General features: G+C 40.6%; 1 protein-coding gene across 1 annotated transcript; it reads left to right on the top strand.

The window, feature by feature from the left end:
- Nucleotides 1-6,967: 6,967 nt before the first annotated feature.
- On the top strand, nt 6,968-18,624 carry LOC121486940 (zinc finger protein OZF-like). The gene is made up of 4 exons (XM_041748429.1): nt 6,968-7,114; nt 7,575-7,672; nt 9,769-9,895; nt 17,075-18,624. The coding sequence occupies exons 1-4, from the start codon at nt 7,081-7,083 to the stop codon at nt 18,283-18,285; spliced, it is 1,470 nt and encodes a 489-aa protein (XP_041604363.1). The 5' UTR covers nt 6,968-7,080; the 3' UTR covers nt 18,286-18,624.
- The last annotated feature ends 641 nt before the right edge of the window (nt 18,625-19,265 follow it).

Genomic DNA, 19,265 nt, shown 5'->3' with positions numbered 1-19,265 from the left:
TTTATCCCCCCCAAGGGGGCACACAACTGGAGACACACTGCTGTCTTCTATGGGTCAGGCCATCTGACCCTCACTGCTCTACTGAAATATAGAAACTTTTGGTTTCTGGAACTGAGACCTGGACTAACATACAGGAACTCCACAAAGCTCCTCCATATTTTTTAGCTACATAAGGAGCTCTTGGCTCCTCTGGGATTGTCCAACAGCTAACTGACAAGAAACAAAACTGGGGGCACAGCTTTCAGGTTCTGGACCAGTCACCTGTCCATCACACTGAGACAGGACTGAGTGTGAAAACCTATTAGCATGAGCCTTGGAAACAAAATTCAAGGGGTTGCCCAGAATCTCAGTAATCAACATCAATAATATTTTAATTGTGGTAAAATACACGTAATATAAAATTTACCATTGGGACCATTTTAAGGTATATAGTTTAGTGGCATTAAGTACATTCACATCATGCAACCATCATAACCATCTATCCACAGGACTTTTTGCATCTTGCAAAACTGAAACTCTGCCTCCATTAAACACTAACTCTCCATTCCCCTCTTCCCAGCTCCTGGAAGCTGCCATTCTACATTCTGTCTCTATTTGACTGATCTAGGTACTACTCTAGATATGTGCCCACAAAACCTGATAAGGCCGTAAACTTCCCCTTTTCCTGATCTCTAGGCTCAGTGCAAGCAGGAGGTGAAGGCTAAGGTAGAGTTAGTTGTAAACGGCCTGGCTGAGTGTCTCGAATGAGGGTCCCAGCACAAAGCCAACTTGGAAAGACAGGGAGACTTTCTCTCCCTTTCTTTTTGGCTCCTGGCATTCAAGAAAATCTCTGAATACAAGCTAAAGAAACAAGAGATTTCAGAGACCACAGGACCCAGAATATAAACTTTACAAAATAGTTTAGAAAAGTCTCTAAACAATCAGTTGCAGCCTACATCAAGCAACAAAAAACCCAAAGAGGGGGAATAATCAGATTTTCAGAGTTACCACATTCTAATATTAAAAATGTTCATTTTCTTTTTTTTTTAATTTAAGATTTATTTTAAGAGAGAAAGAGAGAGTGAGGGTGAGGAGGCCCAGAGAGAGAGATTGAATCTCATGCAGACTTCCCACTGAGCATGGAGACCGACACAGGGTTCAATCTTATGACCCTGAGATCATGACCCTAAGATCATGACCTGAGCCGAAATCAAGAGTCAGATGTCCAACCAAATAAGCCACCCAAGCACCCCTCAAAATGTTCATTTTCAACCAAATATTGTGAAGCATGCAAAAAAATAAGATGGCCCATTTACAGAAGTTAATAGAAATTCTTGGTAATTCCAAGTATAGAAGTTTTATTTTAGGAATGCCTGGGTTGCTCAGTGGTTGAGCACCTTCCTTCAGCCCAGGGTGTGATCATGTGTGATCGAGTCCCACATCAGGCTTCCTGCATGGAGCCTGCTTCTCCCTCTGCCTGTGTCTCTGCCTCTCTCTCTGTGACTATCATAAATAAATTAAAAAAAAAAAAAGAAATTAAAGAAAATAGTATAGGAATTCTCATATTCTCCCCACCTACATTTACTGTTTTTTAAAACATTCTGTCACTTTTTAAAAAGAGATTTTATTTACTCATAGACACACACACACACACACACACACACACACACACACAGAGGCAGAGACCCAGGCAGAAGGAGAAGCAGGCTCCATGCGGGAGCCCGAGGTGGGACTCAATCCCGGGTCTCTAGGATCACTAAATTTAAGTATATATTATGCTAAAGAACAGAAGTATTCTCTTATATAACCACTGTAAAATGACCAAATCTTGCAAATTTAACATTAATACATAAGAATATCTAATATATACAATATATTTAGATTTTACAAATTGTCCCAGTAATGTATTTTATAAATTTTTTTTTCTAATTCAGCTTCCAATATAAGATTATGCATCACATTTAATTTTCATGTGTTTTTAATTTCCTTTGACATGGTACATTTCTTAGCCTGCCTTTGTGTTTCATGATATTGATTTTTTTGTTTAATATTTTATTTATTTATTTGAAAGAGAGAATGAGCAGGATCTGGGGGAGAAGCCTGACGCAGCTGATCCCATGACCCTGAGATCATGATCTGAGCCAAAATCTAGAGTCAGATACCTAACTGACTGAGCCACTCAGGTGCCCCTGGTTCCTCTGAGAATTTTAAGGGCGCTCTGCATCTGGAGCAATCTGAGCTCAAGAAAGCTCAAATACTCTCATATCAAGTGCCCTGGTTTAGGATTTTTTTATTTTTTTATTTTTTTGGTTTAGGATTTCTGGCTCCCGTAGGAGAGTAGTGGGTTTATTGGAACTAATTTTGAATTTCAAGGATGGAGGCAAACAAACTCTTTTCCAGAAAAGCATAGTGTTTGCGTGTAAAATAAATTCCCGGGGAAAGAGACAACTGTAGCCTAATAACCCCAGCTGGAGAGGAAGAAGAAAGGCATCCCTGAGGGCTCAGAACATTCTTTCCTGTGCTCTGGGGCCTTGTTGCCTCTAAGTTTGTTTTTCCGATGCTTACTTCATTTATTCCGTTTGCATAGTACAGACTAATTCCGTTTGCATTAGTCTAGTCAGTTGGGATCTGAAGATTCAAAATTATATCTTTTTCTTGAGCAGCAGGTGGAATAATAATGATCTTAAATAATGGATCCAAGTCTCTTGTTGTTTCTATGTAGGTTCCCTGTCCATCATAGAGCCCAATGCAGGGCTTGAACTCATGACCCTGAGATCAAGACCCCAGCTGAGATCAAGAGTTGGATGCTTAACCAACTGGGCTACCCAGGCATCCTTGATTTAGATTGCTTGACAATGCCCACCACCAGCCCTGAAATCCAGGCTTTAACACAAAGGAGCACCAAACCACAGAACAAGAAGAGGTATTTGAGATGACTTATTTCAGAATTTTTCATTTTACAGCTCACAAAATAGTAGTAAACAACTTGAAGCGTTCCACCCATTCTAAGGTGCCATGAAGTTAAATGATGCAGCATTATTTTCTGTGTTAACCAATAAAGAAACATTGCTAAAGTTATAATACTTTATCACTTTACTTTTTTTTTTAAGATTTTATTTATTTATTCATAGAGACACAGAGGGAGAAGGAGGCTCCATGCAGGGAGCCCGAGGTGGGACCGGATCGCGGGTCTCCAGGATCACACCCCAGGCTGCAGGCGGCGCCAAACCACTGCACCACCGGGGCTGCCCTCACTTTACTTATTTCATATTACTAATAGGTTCCTTTTAGACTTACTTAGATATAATTTTTTTTTCTTTTTTTCTTTTGGACCCCGCCCCGCACGGCCGGCGCACGGGGGGGGGGGCTTAGATATAATTTTAATCATGTATTCTTAAGTGATATAATGACTTTTGTATCAGATAAAAAGGAAAGTAAAATGATGACAGCATTGCTAAGTTCTTCACCTTCAGAATCCCATTCTTCTGAATCATTTTTCCACTCAATGTTGTTTGCACCCATGATTTTTCATCTGGTATTATTTTTCTTGCCACCAATAGTATTGGTAATTTGGCAACTCTTAAGTATGCTCCATTATTGTCTCTGGGATTTTCTTCTGATACCCATTCTGGTGTGCCTGTGTACTGCCACAGGTGTGATGACTATTCACTAGAGGCACCTGGCCAACAAAAATTTTAAGGTACTTCTGGATATCAGAGAAATAAAAATGTAAAAAACCTAATTCTAACAAATTAGAATCAGGGAAAACAGTAAAGTCTGCCTTTCATAATATTGTGACCATTCCTGGATTATTTCTGAGTAGCTGGTAAATTGTGTTTTCCCTGCCTGATTTTCAGATTCAAGCTGAGAAGTGCTTTCACTTATTTGTAAGTCTTTATGAACAATAGTAGTATTGTATGTTATCTGACCAGCACATGACAGAAAGATGTGTTTAGTCACCCTTATTAGAATTTCACAGTTAAAAAAAATAAAAAAATTTTAAAAATTAAAAAAAGAATTTCAGTTTAGCTGGTCTTTATATTTTACTTATTATTTTAATTTACCAAATTTAAAAAGTAGGTTCCATATCCAGCCTAGAGCCCAATGCTGAGCTTGAACTCAGGACCCTGAGATCAAGACCTGAGCTGAGATCCAGATGTTCAACTGAGCCACTCAGATGTCCCAGTGCAGGGTTTTATAAACTGTGCTAAGGAGTTTATGTCTTATTTCAGGGTATAGGGAAGTTATTGAAGGGTTCTGAGGAGAGTGACATCAACAGACTTAATTTTTAAATAGCATGTATTGAGAAGCAAGATTAGATGTGGAGAGACTATTCAGGTGACTCTGGTAATGTGGACTGGAATGACAATTGGTTTCTCCTCGATTTTTAAGAATAGAACTGGAGCTATAGACCAGGTGTTTCCACGCAGAGCAGAAGAGTATCTTTTATCCTCATCCAGTTGTTCTTTGGCTTAAGGGGAGCAGCGGACCTTCCAGGACCAATGTTCATAAACTCCGGGTGTGCACAATTTTCTGTTTCAAAGCCAATTTCTGTCCTTGCCTTTTTCCTACGTCTAACTTTTCCTCCTGAACTCATTCCTATATCATGTTTTTTCTTTTGTATCTCGTCAATTAGGACAATAGCTTCTCAACCCTGCCTATGGTGGTTTTTTTTTTTTTTTTTTCTGCCTATGGTTTTATCAGCCAGAATGCTTTCAATAAAATCACTAGTACTTGGTTTACAGATTTGGGGCTTTATTGTAGGATTGAGCAACACTAAGACTGTGTAACAGACTCACACACCACCACCAATTTATCAGACACTGATAATATTTGGACCTTTTAATTTTGTTAAAAGTTTTTTTGGGAGGCAGAGCCTGAGCAGGGGGAGGGACTGGGGGAGAGGGGGAAGCGGACTCCTGCTGAGTAGGAGCCTGATGGGAGTGCTCAGTAGCAGGACCCTGAGATACTGACCTGAGCTGACGTCAGACGCTCAACCCGCTCCAGAAGCTTATAAACAACAACTTCTCGTTTTATTCAGAAAGGAGACCTATCAGATGGGATATTATCTCCATCTAAAGGATGATACAGAAGCCCTGCACTTTTCTACCCTGGCTCGGGAGACGCCACCCAGGACGGCACCGATGTCCTCGAGCCCTCTGGGAAGTGAAGTCCTTCCGCCGGGACCCCCGACCCGGCACGGTCGCCTCCAAGTGCGCAGATGCGACTCCAGACGGAGCCTCGGGCTCGAGCCTTTTGTTTCCCCGCAGCTCCGCGGGCCCGGAAAGGGGCTCCGTCCGCCCCTCCCGTCTCTCCCAGAGCGCAGCCCCGCAGGGACCTGCCCTGTGGCCGGAGCGGAGTCCGCACTGTGTCCAGAGAGAGGTAAGCGTAAGCTGGGCCCTAGGCGCGGGTCTCCACGCCCCGCCGATCCGTGCGTGCCGCTCCACTGCCTCCCGCAGCAACCCGGGCCACGCTCTCAGGTTCCGGCCCCGGCGGGAAGAGGGCTGGGCCCTGTCTGCGCGACCCGGGCCTACTCTCCAGGGCTCTACGAACTGCTCCCTCTTCTCTCTCGCTGGGTTTGTGGGTTCAGCTCTGAGACGCTAGGCATCCCGGAAGTACGCTTGCCGCTAAGCCTGCTGGGAGATGGAGTCCGGGGACTTGAAGGAGGCGTGGCCGACCGGGGGATTCTGGGAGCGGGAGTGCGGAGTGCGGGGAGCTAGGGAACCTTTCATGGGTTTTGGCCTTCAACCTGCCCGTCTACTAAATCTCTTAATGTTCTTAACTTCTGGGACACACAAAAAAAATGTGGTCCGTGTCTTACTCATTGCCCTTCTGTGCTTTGCTTTATCAGAGTTTTGGGGCCTGCCTGTATTTGGGGCCAATACAAAGGGTTGAGTACACACACACACACACACACACACACTCACTTTCTCTCTCTCTCTTTGGGGCCAATGCATAGGGTTGACCGCACATGCGCACCTGGAATGCGAAGATTTGGTCAGAGCCAGGGAAAAGCTTTGTTCCCGGGCAGTTTGCAAACCTGGGAGATGCAACCTTCGACTGCAAACCTATAGTACACTCTAAAGAGGAAAGATTAGGCTCAGAGTTAAATAGGCACTAACCACAAATTCCATGCCCTTTACAAGGACTAGTCGGGCTCAAGTCCCAAACCACGAATATCAGGTGCTCAGGTACCAGGTGCTCAGGTACAGAGTGACAAAGCGGTTTCAGGATGTGGCAGCCATTCAACAGGTTGTGCTGCAGGCATCTTTTTTTTTTTTTTTTTTCAAATTTTGTTGGACTTTGTGCCAGCTTGTCACCTTAGGCTGTACTGACTGGTTTTGTGCCTCGTGGTCAGTCAGCCTGATTAAAAGTTTACTTTTTCTCCCTTGACAGAAGGGAACCCATCTTGTCGGTCAGTTGTTACTAATTACTGAAGTCTTTTGTTCTCACTCTGACCAAGGAAGAGAATCCTGGGTGTGTACATTTTCAGGGTCTTTAAAAAAGAGCAGGTGGGGAATCAGCTGCTGTATAAGGGCCCCATCTACCAGCTGCCTGTCTTCATGAATCATAAGGATGAACCAATTGTCAGAGCCCTGCTTGTAGTTACTGCTGCCATAATCACAGACCACCTTATGGTCAGCTGTGTGCTTTAGGGTCTTGGGAATTTCTGCACAGGCTGGAACTAGGTGTGAGGCTCACAGTTCACTGCCCTGCTTCTTTTCTGGTTTTGTCCTGGTATGGCATGTAGTGACTGATCTCAGTACTCTAGAGAATGGTCTTCAGCTGTGGGGACTAATTTAGCCTAAATATTAAGGTTTCAAGCAAAGAGGAACTACTTTTGAGGCCCTAGGACTTAAATGCATAGGAGTAAGCCTCCTAGGAGGAGAGAGAGAGAGATGCTCCAGGGAGCAGGAACCATTTCCAGAGGATGGCGAGCCTAACCTCAAAAATCTCTCTCCAGAGCTTCAGAGTAGAGTTGAATCGTTTACACAAAGAAGCAGATTATGTATTGCTGAAAAGCCCGTGTTTATCTCTCATCTGAAACCTTGACTAAAGAAGAAGTCATAGCTGTAAGAGGACAAAAAAGAGAAGCCCATCATGGATTATCTGACCATTGAAGCTGAGGAAGAAGGTAAGCATTATAGAAATAGCTGCAGCCTGCCTTCAGCCCAGGGCCTGATCCTGGAGACTCGGGATCGAGTCCCATGTCAGGCTCCCTGCATAGAGCCTGCTTCTCCTTCTGCCTGTGTCTCTGCCTCTCTCTCTCTCTGTGTCTCTCATGAATAAAAAAAGAAAGAAAAAAAAAAAAAAAAGAAATAGCCGAAAAAGAGAGACTATTCCATCTTGCTTGCTTTTGTGATAAAAGATAGGTGATGCTTTTCTACTCCTTGTTAGATGATTCCAAAAGGTTGATGTATTGTGGGTCTACAATTTAGTTTTTTGGGCAGTGTGCTTTCACTTTATCATCTTTATCCTCATCCTACCTTTCTGAGTTAGGTTGAGTGGGGCTTGTGTATATAATTTAGCTGGTTTATGATAGCTTTTGTCTATTGAATAGAGTTTACTTCCTTTGTGGCTTTTTATCCCCCTAGTCCTTCCAGCCATTACTACTGAGGATGCTTCTCTGCCCCAAAAAGAGAACACAGAAGAAATGGAACCTACTGTTGGACTTCTTCCTGTAGAGTTCCAGGCAAGTTTGAGTTCCCTCCTCTGAAATCTTAGCTAGGTCTTCATGGTGTGTTGTTTCCTTTTTTCATTTTCTTTAGAGATCCACAGCAATCCCAACGAGAGAACTGAACCAAGGTAATATTTCCTTGAAGACTTGGAAGTCTGGGGAGAGCTCCAGCTTGAGCATTGAATTTGGGAGTAATCTGCGTGAGTGGCATTATAAACCGTGAAACTGTGATCACTGAGGGAATAGAGAAGAGTTGAAATTTTATTACTGAGCTCTATAGCTCTTCAAATCTTAGTGGTCAGGGAGATGAAGAGGAACCAGCAAAACAGACTGATAAGATGTGGCCAGTGGGGTAGGGAGAAGTTGAAAGTATGGCATCCTGGTAACCAATGGGAGAGTTTCAAGAAGCAGGGAGCGATTAGGTGTGTTAAATGCTGCTGCTAAGTCAAGTGTGATGAGGCCTGAGAATTGATTGTTGGATTTAAAAATATGAAGATCATTGGTGACTTCCAAGAACAATTTCATGGAACGGCAGGAACGAAAGCCTGACTAGAAACGATTCAGGAGAGAATAGGAGAGAAATTGGAGGCAGGGACTACCAACAAGTATTTTGGAGAGTTCTACTTTAAAGGAGAGGTCTGAAGAGGGTTTTGTGTGTGTGTGTGTGTGTGTGTGTGTGTGTGTGTGTGTGTGTGTGTTTTAGGATTTTTAAAAAGAATATGGGCACAATAACATTGCTTATAGGTATGTGAGAATGGATGGAGAGAGATGTCTAATGACTGAGCTATGGGGAACTCTAACATTTAGAGCCACTTTTCAAATGTTACTTCATTTATTTTAAACAAAAAATCATGTGAGGTAGGGATGATGCCTATTTCATAGTAAAACTGAGGCTCACAGGGGTGCCTGGCTGGTTCAGTCAGTGGAGCATGAGACTCTTGATCTTGGGGTTCTAAGTTCAAGTTCCACATTGGGTATAGAGATTACTTGAAAATAAACTCCAAAACTGAGGCTAACAGTAACTTCCTCAGAATCATAAGGTAGTTGAACACTAATCAGAATCCAGGTATGTCTGATCCTAAATCCTATGCCTCTTAACCACATATTCTTTTTTAAGATTTATTTATTTGTTTTAGAGAGAGCACTATAGTGGGGGTAGGGGTAGAGGGAGAGAGAAAATCTTAAGGAGACTCCATGCTGAGTGTGGAGCCCAATGTGAGGCTTGATCTCATGACTCAGATCAGGGCTCTGAGATCATGACCTGAGCTGAAACCAGGATGCTTAATCGACTGTGCCATCCAGATGCCCCTCAACTACTATATTCTGTTGGTTTTCTCACAAAGCATTCTCCAGTTAAGTATGTTCAACAAAATACACCGATATGACTGTCAATATAACAGAGTATTAAGAACAGTTGATCATTTTCAGTTTACAATCAATAAATCCATTCATTCAGAACAACTGTAGTTACTAAAGGATAACTAAATAAATCTAAAAGTCATAGTCCTAAGTACAGAGAAAGAAGTAGTCTCTGTTAGAACAGGATGGCTATCTGTATGCAATCACAATATCAAGCAGTTTCTATAAAATCTCCGAATATTCTAGAAATCAGTATAAATTACATATCTGAGATTTATCCCATCTACAACTAAGTACAATTAGTAATTAACATTTGGTTGTCATTCAGTGGTTAGTTTACATTATATTTATTTAGTATAATATGTAAAAGACAGAAACATACAGTTAAGAGTATAGCTTTGATGTCAAATCACCATGTTGTATACTTGAAACTAGTATATTTTATTTTACATTTAAAAGAAAGAGTATAGCTTTGGAATCAGACTGCCTGGGTCCAAATCTCAGATCTGATCCTCATATCTGTGAATAATGTTAAGAGTACTTACTTCATATAGTTATCATTACAAGAGGTAGTTCAAAGGACTTGGAACATAGACGATAGATTATGAATGTGAGCTATTATTATTTTCCTTAACATAGAAATTGTAGACTGTTTCATAAAATAAAGGCTTAACCTTTAAGATTAAAAAAAATCTTCTTCTTATAGATTGTTCTCTTCCCTAAGTCCTATAATAGTGTGCTTGTTCTTCCAGGAATTGGTGACAGTCAAGGATGAGGAAATGGACTTAACTCAGGTGGAAGAAGAACAGCTGAATTCTGCCCAAAGGTACATGGGCATGGATATGAAAGTGGAGAATTGTGGGAGCCTGGTATTTTGGGGTAAGGAAGTTAATTTTTAATGCGAACTGCTTACTGGGACATAAGCTTCTTTATAACTAAGGGCGTCTAAAATGTCATAGTTTTGCTTAAGATCCAGAGAGCCCTAATCCCCTAGGAGATCCCTGATCATTCTGGGCTCAGAATTGGCTCCTTTTCTCTTTTGCCAAGTAAAAGTTCACTGTTTTTGGTATTGAAAAAGGCCAGCTTCATTACACTGTTTCATTTTTTTTTTTTTTACGGTGTACTTCCTTAAATCATCATCATCATCATCATTATTATTATTTAAGATTTCACTCATTTATTAGAGAGAGTAGACTGAGCATGAGCAGGGGGAAGGAGGAGCTTCCTCCTTCCACTGAGCAGGAAGCCGGACTTGGGGCTTGATTCTGTGACTCCAGGATTAGGACCTGAACTGAAGGCAGACACCCAATTGACTGAGCCACCCAGGTGCCCCATTACATTGGTTTAAAGATTTGTAAAGCTCTAGTAATCAAAACAGTGTGGTATGATGAAAGGATAGATGTAAATCAATGGAACAGAACAGATGGCCCAGAAGTAGACCCACACAAATTTCTGACAAAGATGCAAAATCAATTCAATGTTAAAAGGAGAATCTTTTCAACAAATGGTACTGGAACAACTGGATATATATATATATATGCCAAAAGAAAATTCATACCTCCCACCATATACAGTTATTCTCAATGAATCGCAGATATAGGTATAAAACCTAGAAGAGGGACGCCTGGGAGGCTCAGTGGTTGAGCCTCTGCCTTTGGCTCAGGTTGTGATCCCAGGATCCACAATTGAGTCCCACATCAGGCTCCTTGCATGGAGCCTGCTTCTCCCTCTGCCTATGTCTCTGCCTTTCTCTCTCTCTCTCTCTCTGTGTCTCTCATGAATAAATGAATGAAATCTTAATAAAATAAAATAAAAAATAAAAGCTAGAAGAACCATTTTATTAGATACAATATCAAAAGCTTAGGGCAGCCCCGGTGGCGCAGCAGTTTGGCGCCTCCTGCAGCCCGGGGTGTGTTCCTGGGGACCCGGGGATAGAGTCCCACGCTGGGCTTCCTGCGTGGAGCCTGCTTCTCCCTCTGCCTGTGTCTCTGCCTCTCTCTCTCTGAATAAATAAATAAATCTTTAAAAAAATATATCAAAAGCTTAGTCTAGTGAAGCTCTCTGGGTCTTGAGTTTGCTTTATTGGAAGGTCCCTTGATAGATATAGGACCATTCAGATGATCTGTTTCTTCTTGAGTGAGCCGTCGTAGTGATTTACCATCTTTCATTCCTGATATTGGTAATCTGTATCTTCTCTGTTTTAATTTTATTAGTCTTCCTAAGAGTTTAACAATTTATTTTTTCCCCTTTGCTAACTTTAGATCTAATTTGCTCTTATTTTAATTTCTTAAGGTAGAAGCCTTATCACTGGTATAAGATCTTTCTTCTCTTTTATTTTTTATTTTTTTAAATTTTTATTTATTTATGATAGTCATACAGAGAGAGAGAGAGGCAGAGACACAGGCAGAGGGAGAAGCAGGCTCCATGCACTGGGAGCCCGACGTGGGATTCGATCCCGGGTCTCCAGGATCATGCCCTGGGCCAAAGGCAGGCGCCAAACCGCTGCGCCACCCAGGGATCCCCCCTTTCTTCTCTTTTAATATGAACATTTAATGCTATAAATTTCCTTGTGAGGACTGACTGCTTTGGTTGCATTCCACAATTTTGATATATAGTATTTTCATTTCCATGGTTCAAATAACTTCACTTTTCGCTTGTGACTTCCTCTTTGACTCATGGGTTATTTACAGATTTTCCAAATTTTAGGTGATTTTCAATAAATGTGTTTTCTTTTTTTTTTTTTTTAATAAATTTGTTTTCGATTTTGTGGTTTGGTTCTGTATTGTCAAAGATACTTTGTATGATTTCAGTTCTTTTACATTTCTGAGATTTGTTATTACCCATAATACAGTCTTTTTTTTTTTTTTTTTTAAGATTTTACCTATTTATTCATGGGAGACACACAGAGAGAGAGAGAGGGAGGCAGAGACATAGGCATAGGGAAGAGCAGGCTCCCTACAGGGAGCTCAACGTAGGACTCGATCCCTGGACCCCAGGATCATGCTCTGAGCCAAAGGCAGATACTCAACCTCTGAGCCACCCAGGTGTCCCTACCTATAGTATAGTCTTGATGGATCTTCCATGTGAATTTGAAAATAAATTTAATTAGGTCAGGTTGATTGAGAGTGTTCAGGTCTTCTATATCCTTACCAATTTCCTGTTTACTGGCTCCTACTGATTACTGACAGAGGAGTGTTGGATTGTCCAATTATAATTGTGGGATTTTCTATTTCTCGTTTTAGTTCTATCAGTTTTTGCTTAATGTATTTTGCTTAATGTGTCTGAAACTCTTTTGTTAGGTGCATACATGTAACAAATTATCTTCTTGGTGAATTGATCCTTTTATCATTTTATAATGTCCCTCTTTAACCTTCATAATATTTCTTACTTGGAATCTTATTTTGTCTAATAGTAATATAGCCACTCTGGCTTCCTGTTTGCATAGTATATTTTTTCCATTTTTAAAAACCTACTTAAAGTAAGTTTCTTGTGGACAGCATAGAATTGGGTCTGGTTTTTAAACACATGCCAACAATTTCTGGAGTTTTCAATTGCTGTGTTTAGGTCATTTACATTTAAATTAACTATTGGTACAGTTGGATTTAAATCTCACATATATCTAGTTGTTTTCTATTTGTTCCATCTTTTCCTCGTTCGTTTTTCTTTTTCTGTTTTTTGGTTGGGTATTTTCATTATGCTATTGCAAACACTATTCATTTTATATATAGATCAGGGGTTGGCAAACTTCTCTATAAAGGACCAGATGGTAAATATTTTTTGCTTGATGGGCCATTTACTCTCTTGCAGTTATTTAACTTTGCTATTGTAGCATAGAGGCAGCCATAAACAATTTGTAAAAAGTGGGAGTGGCCAGATTTGGCCTGTGGTGGGTCAGTTTGGTTGCCCCATGGGCCATAACGTGCTGACCCCTGGTGTATATCCAAGTTCTTGACTTATATAAATTACCTTCTGCCTATAAGCACATTTCTTATAGTGCACACCTACTGGTAATGAATTCTCTCAGCTTTTGCTTGGCTGAAAAAATAACTTTCTATCTTTATTCCTTCCTCCTTTCCTTTTCCCTTTCCCTTTCCTTTCCCTTTCCTTTCCCTTCCTTTCCATTCCATTTTATTTTTAAGTGATCTCAACACCCAGTGTGGGGCTTGAACCCACAACTCCAAAATCAGGAGGCACATGCTCTTCTGACTGAGCCAGTGAGGCACCCCTTTTGAAAATGAAATTATATTTTCATTGAATATAGAATTCTTAGAGACAGGGTTTTTTTTTTTTTTTTCTTTCAGCAATTTAAATGTGTCCCTTCATTGTCTTCTGGCTTACATAGTTTGTGACAAAGTTTGTGTAATTTTTATTTTTGCTCTTCTGTAGTGTTTCTTTTTCTATGGCTGTTTTTTTTTTTTAAGATTTTTTTTTTTTTTATTTACTTATTCAGAGAGAGGCAGAGACACAGGCAGAGGGAGAAGCAGGCTCCATGCAGGGAGCCTGACATGGGACTCAATCCCGGGTCTCCAGGATCACACCCTAGGCTGAAGGCAGGTGCTAAACCGCTGAGCCACCCGGGCTGCCCTGGCTGGTTTTTTTTTTTTTTTTTTTAAGATTTTATTTATTTATTCAGAGAGAGAGAGAGAGAGAGAGGCAGAGACACAGGCAGAGGGAGAAGCAGGCTCCATGCAGGGAGCCTGACGTGGGACTCGATCCCTGATCTCCAGGATCACACCCCAGGCTGCAGGTGGCTCTAAACCGCTGTGCCACGGGGGCTGCCCTCTATGGCTGTTTTTAAGATTTCCTCTTTATCTTGGTTTTCAACAGTTTGCATACAATGTATTTAGAGGTGTGTATGTGGGGGGGGGTGTATGCACATGCATGTGCATGTTTCATTCCGCTTAGGGTTCTCTGAACTTCCTTGGATTTTTGGTTTGATGCCTTTCATTAGTTGTGGAATATTATCAGCCATTAACTCATCAAGTACTGTTTCTGCCCATTCCCTCTGTCTCTTCTCCTTCCAGGATTCCAATTACATGGATTTAGAGCATTAGATATTGTCCCGCAGCTCTCAGATGGTCTCTTCTGGTTTGTTAGGTTTTTTACTCTTTTTTGCTCTTTATGCTTTAGTTTGGGTAGTTTATTTTGACCTATTTGAAAATTTACTGATTCTTAGCTTTGTTGACTTTACTGATGCATTCATCAAAGACATTAATCTCCATTACCAGTTTTTCATCTTTAGCATTTTCATTTGACTTTTATAGTTTGTATCTCTTTGCTAACATTCCTCAACTGTTAAAGCATGTTGTCCTTCTTTTCCACTGGAGACTTTTATATATTAATCATAGTTACTTCAAGTTCCTTTATATCTGGGTAATCATTGAGTCTGGTTCCATTGATTACTCTATGGTTTATATAATCAGATTTGATTGGAGAAGGATGCATTAAGAAAGGATATAATTAGCTCCATTGGGTTAGGGGAGAGATGATGGTAACTGAATTAGGGTGGTAATAATGGGGAGAGGAAATACAGAATGAATGAGAGAGATTTGGGAAGTATAATCCATAAAACTTGGTGATTTATTTGTTTTGGTTGGTAGTGTAGAGGGAAAAGCTTAGTATGATTCTCAGTTTTCAGACTTTAAGCTAGAAAAGCTTTTTGGAGTTTTGTGAGGATTAGATGTATTCATATATTTAATTTTTTAAAACAGTAGCTTACACATAATAAACACTAGATACTGATATTTCCTGATATTATAGTTCATAGCATATATATATATGTATGTATGTATGTATTTTAAGATTTTATTTATTTATTCATGAGAGACACAGAGAGAAAGGCAGAGAACAAGTTGAGGGAGAAGCAGGCTGCCATTGGGGAGCCCAATGTGGGACTTGATCCCAGGACTCCGGGATCATGACCTGAGCCAAAGGCAGACACTCAATCACTGAGCCACCCAGGCATCCCTAGTTCATAGCATATATTAAACTATAGGTTACCATGGGATTTTCAACTTCTGAAAATTATGGCAGCATTAGGATATATTTTGATCAAATATTGGTATGTTTCTATAATGGGATAAAAGGATCTTAAGAAAGGCTTATTACTCTCCAGATTTGTTCACTGCTTGTATTATTTGCGTCCAGCTCAGTGCATACATCTATTTCTTTTTTTTTTTCTTTTTAAAGATTGTGTTTATTTATTTGAGAGAGAGAGAGCATGAATGGAGGAGAGGGGCAAAGAGAGAGGGGAAGCAGATTCCCCACTGGGCAGGGAGCCTGATGTGGGGCTCAATCCCAGGACCCTGAGATCATGACCTGAGCCAAAGGCAGACACTTAACTGACTGAGCCACCCAGGCACCCCCATACAACATCTATTTCATGCATATACTTTTTCTTTACCAGAACTATGATAGGCCCTGAGAAATATCAGTGAACCAAAGAAAATTACCTGCCATCAGAAAAAGACCTTTTGGTGGTGGAGTTCATATTCTTATATTAGTGTCTTTTTATTAATAAGAATGATGGTGGTGACATATCATAGATGATGAAAGTTGGGAAATACACAGATTGAGGGATAAGATGAATTAAGGTATGGATATACTGAATTTGAGATTTCCAAGTGGATACATGTAGTTGGCTAGTTGGATATATAACTAAGTAAATAATTGGATTATATGGTGTAGGGGACAGAAGTAAATAGTTGGATATATGGGTGTGGGATCAGAACTAAGCTGGAGATAAGAATTGGAAATCATTGATATATAGAAGGCAATTGCAACTAGTAAACAAATAAATCCCAGAGATTTAATGCACAGTAGAGTCAACACAGATAACAATATTGTATTATAATCATCAAACTTGCTAACGACTAGATCTTATTCCCATCACAAAATAGAAATAAAAAAATAGAAATAATAATTATGTAATATAATTGAGGTGCTATCAATACATCAGCATCATATTACAGCATATAAACACATCAAACTAACATGTTGTGTACCTTAAACTTATACAGTGTTTTATGTCAAATACATTTCAATTTTCTAAAAGAAGCAACTAATACCATGGACTAGATGAAGTCTTTAATGGAGACAGTGTAGTTGGGGATGGGGAGGGGCAAAAAAGGAGAGCCTAGACTGTATACCAAGAAGCATCAACATTTAAGAAGAAACAGAAAAAGCTCTAAATAAATAGTAGGAGTAAAACCTGGACAGCTTAGAATCACAGAAGTTAAGAAAGAACATCTGCCAATTATATCTGAATAAAGTTGGGGGAAAGATGGGGGTGGGAATGTTGTTAGGAGGGATGCACGGTCACCACTGTCAAGTGCTGTTGAGAGGCCAATCTAAACAAGGAATGAAAAGAATCCACTGGATGGGGTGCCTGGGTGGCTCAGTGGTTGAGTGTCTGCCTTTGGCTCAGGGCATGATCCCGAGTCCCGGGACTGAGTCCCACATCAGGCTCCCTCCATGGAGCCTGCTTCTCCCTCTGCCTATGTTTCTGCCTTTCTCTCTGTGTCTCTCATGAATAAATAAAGTCTTAAAAAAAAAATCTCTATCTCTCTCTCTGCCTTTCCACTGGCTGACCCTGCTCTGTCTCTTAAAAAAAAAAAAAAAAAAAAAAAAGACCGATGGGAACTATTTAAAGTCAAAAGTGGCTATTTTTGGGTGATTATTGTAAGTAATTTTTTTTGTCTTGTACTTTTTAAAAACTGCCCAATCTCAACTTGTGTTTTCATCTTTTCACCCTTCCTCAGATATTTTTTATTAACATTTATTCTTAGTCCCACTGCTTATCTTCCTTCCTAACTAGTCTACTGTTTTCCATTCTTTTAGGTAGAGCATTCTCATTGTTCTCTTATTGTGCCTTGTACTAGCCATTCTCCCATCTCTATTAGTCCCTGGAACCTCCTCTGACATTTCCAGGAGGCACTTTCTGAAAAAATTCTAATAAACAAACTTACAAGCATCGTTTTTTTTTCCCTCTTGCCAACTCAGCAGTTTTTTCCTCTCACCCCAGAGCACACAAAGACTTGTACTTTTTATTGATTTCAGATTCCGAATCTATACCTGAAGCTAAAGAATCCTTTTCAAAGCAGGGACTTTATGAAGAAGAGTCACCTGAAAGAGAGCTGATCATGGAGAGACTTAAAAAGGATGAGTCCTGGGACTCCAGATTGATGGAAGCCTGGCAATGTGAAGGCACATTAGAAAGACAGCAAGGAAATCAGAAGAAAGATTTAAGGCAAGTCATAATTAAACGCAAGAAAAACCCTGTGGAGAATTGTAATCAAACTGGGGAAAGCTCAAACCCAATTAAACATCACATTTACTCAGTGAAAAAGCCTTGGAAGTGCAATGAATGTGGGAAGTCCTTCAGTTACTACTCAGCCTTTATCCTACATCAGAGAATTCATACCGGAGAGAAACCTTATGTTTGTAAAGAGTGTGGGAAAGCCTTCAGCCGGAGCTCGTCACTTATTCAGCATCAGAGAATCCACACTGGAGAGAAACCCTATGAGTGTAATGAGTGTGGGAAGGCCTTCAGTCATCGATCAGCCCTCATTCAACATCATATCATTCATACTGGAGAAAAGCCCTATGAGTGCAATGAATGTGGGAAGGCCTTCAACCAAAGCACATATCTAATTCAACATCACAGAATCCACACTGGAGAGAAACCCTATAAATGCAAGGAATGTGGAAAAGCTTTCAATGATACCTCATCCCTTATTAAACATCAGAGGGTTCATACTGGAGAAAAACCTTATGGATGTACAGAATGTGGGAAAGCCTTTAGTGACAGGTCAGGCCTCACTCAACATCAGAGAATTCATACAGGGGAAAAGCCCTATGAATGCAGTGAATGTGGGAAAGCTTTCAGCTACTGTTCAGCTCTTATTCAACATCAAGGAACCCATACTGGGGAGAAACCTTACAAATGTAATGAATGTGGGAAAGCCTTCAGTGATCGCTCAGCTCTTGTAAGACATCAGAGAATTCATACTGGTGAGAAACCTTACAAATGTAAAGAATGCAAGAAGGCCTTCAGCCAGAGCTCATCTCTTACAAAGCATCTGAGAACTCATACTGGAGAGAAACCATATAAATGCAATGATTGTGACAGAGCTTTCAGCCAGAGTTCATCTCTTATTCAACATCAGAAAACCCATACAGGAGAAAAACCCTACAAATGTAAGAAATGTGAGAAAACCTTCAGGGTGCATTCAGCCTTTCATCAACATAAAGAAATTCATGATGAATAGAATGCAGTAAATTATTAAAATAATTATGTAGTCTCTGGGAACCCAGGTGGCTCGGTAGAGCATGCAACTCTTGATCTGTGGGTTGTGAGTTCAAGCCCCATGTCAGGCATAGCGTTGACTTAAAAGAAAAGAAAGGGTGAAAATTATGTATTCTCTCCTGATTGTTCAGACCTGTTCTAATTACAAGGTATACTACAAAAACATATGAGGCTGTGTAATGCAAAAAGATAGCTCTCTTCCTTGAAAGGTTATTAGGTATGGGAAGAGGACAAGAGGTACAGTAACAAACCCCAGAAAGCTGAAGCAGTGAAGAGAAATCCTAGAGAAACACAAGAGAAAGTCTGGTTTAGTCAGAGAAACAGCCTTAGGAGCTAAGCATCTGATATCAGTAGAAAAACTAATCACACGGGATGCCTGGGTGGCTCAGCGGTTGAGCACCTGCCTTTGGCCCAGGGCATGATCCTGGTGTCCCAGGATCGAGTCCCACATCGGGCTCCCTGCACGGAGGCTGCTTTTCCCTCTGCCTGTGTCTCTGCCTCTATCTGTGTCTCTCATGAATAAATAAATAAATAAAATCTTAAAAAAAAAACTAATCAGAGGAGCAGACTGAACAGTACTGGAGGCTAAGGCTCTCTATTTTTTTTTTAAATATTTATTCATGAGAGAGACAGAGAGAGAGAGAGAGAGAGGCAGAGACAGAGACACAGGCAGAGGGAGAAGCAGGCTCCATGCAGGGAACCCGATGTGGGACTTCGTGCTAAACCACTGAGCCACCTGGGCTGCCAGAGGCTAATTGCTCTGTAAATAGTAGTTTCAACCTGAAGCCAAGTGGGGAGGATCAGGATCCTAAAAAGGAAAATCACCAGGAAGTTTCTCTAGGGAAATAAAGAGAAAAAAATTCTAAGTGTAAGAAATCCTCCTTTTCTCTGTCCCTACATACCACTTGTTCATTTGCAAACATTTACACTGGAGTTTATTAA

Source organism: Vulpes lagopus, chromosome 3, assembly GCF_018345385.1.
Source record: "Vulpes lagopus strain Blue_001 chromosome 3, ASM1834538v1, whole genome shotgun sequence".
NCBI lineage: Eukaryota > Metazoa > Chordata > Mammalia > Carnivora > Canidae > Vulpes > Vulpes lagopus.
Note: the sequence above shows the minus strand (reverse complement) of the source record. Positions and strands in the feature narration are given on the sequence as shown.